The 6,854-nt window shown below is 37.5% G+C and overlaps 1 protein-coding gene across 1 annotated transcript; it reads right to left on the bottom strand.

Moving 5' to 3' along the window:
* Window positions 1–5,414: 5,414 nt before the first annotated feature.
* LOC139426022 (uncharacterized) lies at window positions 5,415–5,849 on the bottom strand. The gene has a single exon (XM_071183412.1). It carries the CDS (start codon window positions 5,847–5,849, stop codon window positions 5,415–5,417), a length of 435 nt encoding a protein of 144 aa, XP_071039513.1.
* Between the last annotated feature and the right edge of the window lie 1,005 nt (window positions 5,850–6,854).

Raw genomic sequence — 6,854 nt, 5'->3', positions numbered from 1 at the left:
GAGTTGAAGAACGAAATTAAATCTATGCGTAGATATCGAAGTCTATCCCGTAGTCGTTTGCGTTCCAAATCAAATGTTTCGAAAAAATTTTCTCACACTTCTAAAGGAGAAGCAGAACGAAAATTTGTTGATATCATAGGAAGTATGCTGAAAAAGCACACTAATGTATTGAGCCTTGCAATTTTAATTTAAACTAATGAGCTCTACTATTAGTCCGGTGGTTAATAGTAGTGAGAATTTGAAATTTAGCCACCGACTTTTTGCTTCTGATCGCGAAACTAAGTTACTGTTCTTGGTCGATAGTGGATCTGATGTAAGTTTATTGCCTATAACATTTAAAGGCTGCAGGCCAACATCAAATTATGTGTTACATGCTGCTAACGGCACTGCTATTAAAACATTTGGTGTTAAACTTATGTCGCTAGATTTTGGTTTACATCGAAAATTTGATTTTACATTTATAATTGCGAATGTTTCAAAACCAATTTTAGGCGCAGATTTCTTACGACATTTTGAGTTGTAAATCGATCTTAAAAATAAGAAATTAATTGATACGAAAACGTCTTTGGCTCATCAAGGTAAAATCTTTCCTTCCTCAATCCAAAGTGTTAAAACAATATTTGGCAATATTAAATATCACGATTTAATTCAGGAATTTTCTGAAATTACTAGAGTTAGACCTAATTATCTTAAAATTAAGCACGATACAGTGCATTATATTAACACGATTGGTCCTCCAGTCGCTTCAAAAGTTTGCAGATTGAATTCTGTTAAACTTCAAGCTGCCAAATTGGAATTTGATTTCATGCTGCGACACGGTATTTGTAGGCCATCCAAAAGTCCGTGGGCCAGCGCCCTACACATGGTTCCAAAAAGTAACTCTGATTGGCTACCTACCGGCGATTACAGAGCTTTAAACGCCTGTACTCGGCCTGATAAATATCCTTTACCAAATTTGCAGGATTTTTCACAAAATCTGTTTGATAAGAAAGTATTTAGTATTATAGATTTTGTTAAAGCATATAATCAAATCCCCGTAACAGAACAAGACATTGAGAAAACTGCAGTTATAACACCTTTTGGGTTATTTGAATTTTTGTATCTGCCTTACGGGTTGTGTAATGCACCTCAAACCCTCCAACGTTTTATTAACGAAGTTTTATATGGTTTAGATTTTGTATTTGCTTATATTGATGATATTCTCGTGGCAAGTGCTAACGAGACTGAACATTTGTATCACTTACGTTTAATATTTGAACGTTTAAAACAGTATGGTTTAACAATTAATGCTTCTAAGTGTATTTTTGGATCTTTTGAAGTACCCTTCCTTGGACATTTAGTAAATGAGCATGGTGTTAAACCCTTACCACATAAAGTAGATGCAATTGTTAACTATTCTAAACCCAAAACTCTAAAAGATTTACGCAGGTTTCTTGGGTGTTTAAATTTCTATAGGAGATTTATTCCCAAAGCGGCAGAATTGCATGCCCCGTTAAACGCTTTACTTGGGGGTAGTAAAAAAGGCGATAGTAAAACTATTAACTGGACTGCAGAGTTAGAAAATTCTTTCGAAAAATGCAAAGAAAGTATAGTAAACATTACTCAGCTATCTCACCCGGCACCTGATTGCCAATTAGTGCTGTTTGCGGACGCTAGTGACATTGCAGTAGCAGGCGAGTTACATGAAAAAACTGGATCTGGTTATATACCTCTATCCTTTTTCTCCAAAAAGTTAAATAATGCCCAAGTTAAATATTCTGTTTATGACAAAGAACTTTTGGCGATTTATTTGTCAATAATTCATTTTCGTTATGTGTTGGAAGGAAGGGTATTTCATGTTATAACTGATCACAAACCTTTGACACACGCCTTTTCCCAAAGTTTTGAAAAGTGCTCTTCTAGACGTTTACGACAATTAGAATTTATATCACAGTTCACTTGTGACTTACGATATTTAGCAGGCGCAGAAAACTTAGTGGCAGACGCTTTGTCAAGGGTAGAAGAAATTGCTTTTCCTGATAAAATTGATTATGTGCAAGTTGCAGCTGAGCAGTTGACTGATGAGGAATTGCAGGTATATTTAAAAAAATCAGATGTTACTAATCTTAAGTTTAAATTAATTTTTTTGCCTAATTCTGATGTAAATTTGTATTTTGATGCCTCCCAACCTAGTGCTCGTTTGTATGTACCCATGAAATTTCGAAAAATGATTTTCGATTCTGTACATAATCTTGCACACATCAGTGCCCGATCTACTTTAAAGTTATGTAGTACATATGTTTGGCCTTCAATTCGAAAAGACATTGTTCAGTGGTGTCGCACTTGTTTAAGTTGCCAAAAGGCTAAAATACATCGACGTAATATCACCATTGGGCAAAATTCCTGTGCCTAATGCTAAGTTCCAGCACGTGCATTTGGACCTGATTGGCCCTTGACCGGTGTGTCGAGGATATAAGTACTGCTTAACTTTAATTGATCGGTTTACACGATGGGTTGAGGTGGTACCTCTGCAAGATATCACGGCAAATACAGTAGCACGAGCAGTGATTTTTAATTGGGTTTCACGGTTTGGTGCTCCTGTTAGAATTTCAAATGATCAGGGAAGACAACTGGATTCCTTCACTTTCAAGAAATTAGCACAAATTCTGGGTGTTGAAATTATTCGTACAACTGCATACAATCCTAAGGCCAATGGGATGATTGAACGTGTTCATAGAACATTAAAAGCAGCCCTTATGTGTTATACTACAGATTCTTGGCTTGATAATTTACCACTAGTTCTCGTGGGTTTGAGGACTGCTGTTCGGAAGGATTAGAACTTCTCTTCTGCTGAGTTAGTCTATGGGCAAACATTGAGAGTTCCCGGAGAGTTCCTTACTAACTCGGGAAATGGCATCTCGCAGTCTGAATTGATTTCTCAGTTGCGTAAAGCATTTAGTGAGGTCAAGCCTGTAGCTTCTGTTTGGCATGACAAACGAGTCGTTTATGTACCTAGAGATCTTCAGACTTGTACGCATGTGTTCGTGCGACATGACGCCGTACGGAGACCATTACAACCTCCGTATGATGGTCCATATTCAGTTCTTAAGAAGAAAAAAATCTAAAATATATCTTTTGCAGATCTCTACGAAGAAAAAGTGGATTTCTATTGACAGGTTGAAACCAGCGTATTTGCCAGTGGACGAGCCCCATACTTTATTCCACGATGATTCTCCTTGCCAGTCTGACCTTTCTTCAACTACAACTACCGAGTCTCCTTTGGCAGAAAAGGTACTGGACCCAAAGAAGTACGTTACTCGGTATGGTAGAAGAGTTCGTTTCAGAATCTGACGACTATGAAACTCCGGTGGGGAGTGATGTGGCGCCAGGCATGGTGCGTAGGCGCCAAAAGAATCAACGGGATTACAAACACACGATCGGCAACCTTGGAACTTCCCCGGTATTTAAGAAACTTCGAACTTTACTCAGTCTCTATCCCACACAGTCTTACTTAATTTTATATTTCTGTTTTAGCTTGTTATGTTTCAGTTGTTAATAAATGTTTAGTTGATTTTTGTCATAGTTGCCTTCAACTTAATATGAGAGGGTTCCGCCCCCTCAGAGGAAATCGAGTTATCATTCCCAAATCTCTTCAACCTGAAATGCTCAAGCAACTACATTCTACACACATAGGAATTGTGAAAATGAAAGCTCTATCTCGAAACTACTGCTATTGGAAAAACATTGACATCGATATTGAAAACCGTGAGTGCTGTGATGTAAGAAAAAATCCAGCGAAAGCACCTCTTCACATATGGGAAACACCGGAGAAAAATTGGCAACGCGTGCACATCGACTATGCCGGACCCTTCATGGAGCATCAATTTTTAATTGTTGTGGATTCACTTTCAAAATGGCCTGAAATTTTTGCTATGAAGACATCTCCCACATCATCAAACACAATGTATTATTTAGAAGAAATTTTTAGTCGTCATGGATTGCCTGAAATTTTAGTTTCTGATAATGCCGTAATTTTTAAGTCAGCAGAATTCCAACATTTTTGTAAGTCAAATGGTATTAAACAGCGTCTTATTGCTCCAAGCTATCCAGCTACAAATGGCCAAGCAGAGCGCTATGTTCAGATATTAAAAACGAAATTAAAATGCATGAAGTATCGTCCAGGTTCCCTCCATAGTAAATTATGCAAACTACTTTTCCGATACAGAATAACACCACTTAACAATGAAAAAACTCCGTCAGAAATGTTATTTGGTAGAAACTTACGATGTGAATTCGACTTAATCAAACCAACTAAAGGACAAAAAAATAATGCCTTGCAGCCAGAATTTAACAAAAATTTCAAGTTAGGAGAAAGAGTACAGTCTCGCAACTATACATCATCTGCTAAATGGAAGTATGGAACTGTTGTTGAAAAACTTTGACGACTTCCCTATCTCATTGAATTAAACGACGGTTATGTGATCAAGCTTCACTTTAACCAATTAAGAGCTTGTCAAGTTGAAAATCAATAACTCCTTCTTTAAAATTTTCTAGGCCCAGGACAGTACACTTTTCTCTTCCAGTATTCAGCTCTACATCCACCATACCCTCCTCTCGTCCAGTATCCAGCTCTACACCCACCATACCCTCCTCTCTTCCAGTATCTAGTCCTGTAACCCAGAGAAATCCAATGCAGTTAAGGAGATCAACTCGGGAAAAAAGACCAGTCATCAGATTAAATCTCTAATTATTCGTTATTGACTCTTAAATTTTAATAATTCAAAATTAACCTGTTATTTAAGCGCCAGAGAATTGTCATGTATTTTATCTTCAGTGTAAATGCGCCTTGCAACAACTCAACTCAACCATTTGTTATCCCGCGCTAGTTAGTTGTTGTTCAGCCAAAAACGTAACAAGATGTAAACCTCACCTTCTCCCTAATAAAATATGATTTACCCTGATTTTTGTATATAATAAGCAAATATAGCGTGAGGCTCGCTGATAGCATGCTCGATTTATAACAGCCTCCTTCGAGCATGAAAACAGTCAATAGTCAATAATGTCACTCTAAGAACTGCTCTCACACCAAGTAATCTCTTTTGAGCATGAAACTGAGGTGCTGGAAGTGCCTTCGTCAGAATGTCTGCTCGCTGCTCATCACTTCGGACGTAACCTAATACAAACTGTCCTTTCGAAAACTCATCTTGGACAAACTTGTATCTTTGATCGATGTGCTTAGTGCGAGCCTGAAACATCGGATTCTTGATGTATTTTATGGTACTTTGATTATCAATCTGGAGGATTGGTAATGAGATGTCGTTGGCTATCTCGGCAAACAGGTGCTTTAACCATATCAGATCTTTTGTCGCATCCGCTGCTGCCATGAACTCTGCTTCTGTTGTTGAATTAGATATAGCCTCCTGCAATTTACTTCTTCAAGTAATTGCACCTCCACCGTAGAAAGATATCACACCTGTGCGAGATCTCCGAGTTTCCGCACAACTGTTGTTATCTGCATCACTAAACAACATAAGGCTTCTATCATCTGTACTGCTATATACAATGCCATGTGCAACGGTAGTACGAAGGTAGCTGAATGTTGTCTGCACAATTTTCCAATCAGTTTCTGTGGGATTGTCCAATTTACGAGATACTAAACTTACTGCATAAGCAATGTCAGGTCGGTTTCCCATCGCTAAATAAAGCAAGCTACCTACTGCTGATCTATATGGAATGTGACTGCTAAGAGGATTTGCCTTCTTGACCTTTATCATCCCATCAGCATTCGGAAGTTCATATTCAACCTTCAGATTTGCCTTCTTCACCGGAATGCGTGATGTCTTGGTAGCATCCCCATAACGCTCTAGCATCTTTTTAGTAAATGCTTCTTGGTGCAAGAAGATTGAGCCGTCCTTCAACTGTTCAACTTGTAGACCAAGAAAACAATTTAACGTTGTCACTCAAAGGCTGAAATGTTGCTTGAGTTCTTTCATAAAGGTCAGGAATGATGCTTCGTCTTGTACAGCGACAATACCATCATCGACATAAATCGCCATCAGCATCTTGTGTCCCGAATCTTTACGAGTGAAGAGGCAGTGGTCAGATTTGCTTTGGGTCATACCATATTTCTTTAGCACGTCGGTAAACTTGGCATTCCAACATCGACCAGCTTGTTTAAGACCGTGCAAAGGTCGGAGCATCTTGCATATACGTCCGCTTCCGTCATCATATCCTTCGGGTTGATACATGTATATATCCTCAGTCAAATCACCATAAAGGAAAGCTGTCTCTACGTTAATTTGAAATAATTTTAATTTCTCCTTAGCTGCTGTTGCAATTAGAGCTCGAATAGTGTCGTCCCTTATGAAAATTTAAGGTGTATTTAAGGCTGATTTGAAGTATTTTTGAGGTATTAAGGTTGTTTTGAGGTATATTTGAGGTATATTTAAGGTTGCAGAGAAAACAGCAATAAAAATTATATCTCGTAAAGGTTGTAATTAAGGTGTACGAGATTGATTTATATATACTTCAGCTTGTTTTGAGGTTGTTTAAAGTTCACTTCAAATCAACCAGACTGATAAGGAGATTTTTAAGGTATACCAGGTTTATTTTCTTACACTTGTAACAAAAGAGGTATTTTTGAGGTATAAAAATTTTTACCTTATTTCAACTAACGATAAAAAGGTATTTATTGAGGTATATGAAGTCATTTTATTTATACCTAAGCTTATTTTGAGGTTGTTTTAAATTCACTTCAAATCATCCAGACTGATAAGATGATTTTTAAGGTATACGAAGTTGTTTCTCTTACACTTGTAACAAAAGAGGTATTTATGAGGTATAAAAAAATCAACCTTATTTCAACTAACGAGAGT

The sequence above is a fragment of the Parasteatoda tepidariorum genome, chromosome 7 (assembly GCF_043381705.1).
Source record: "Parasteatoda tepidariorum isolate YZ-2023 chromosome 7, CAS_Ptep_4.0, whole genome shotgun sequence".
Lineage (NCBI taxonomy): Eukaryota > Metazoa > Arthropoda > Arachnida > Araneae > Theridiidae > Parasteatoda > Parasteatoda tepidariorum.
Note: the sequence above shows the minus strand (reverse complement) of the source record. Positions and strands in the feature narration are given on the sequence as shown.

Bases quoted from the DNA above. Each gene is read 5' to 3' on its own strand.
- LOC139426022 (XM_071183412.1), bottom strand. From the start codon at position 5,849: ATGCTAGAGCGTTATGGGGATGCTACCAAGACATCACGCATTCCGGTG.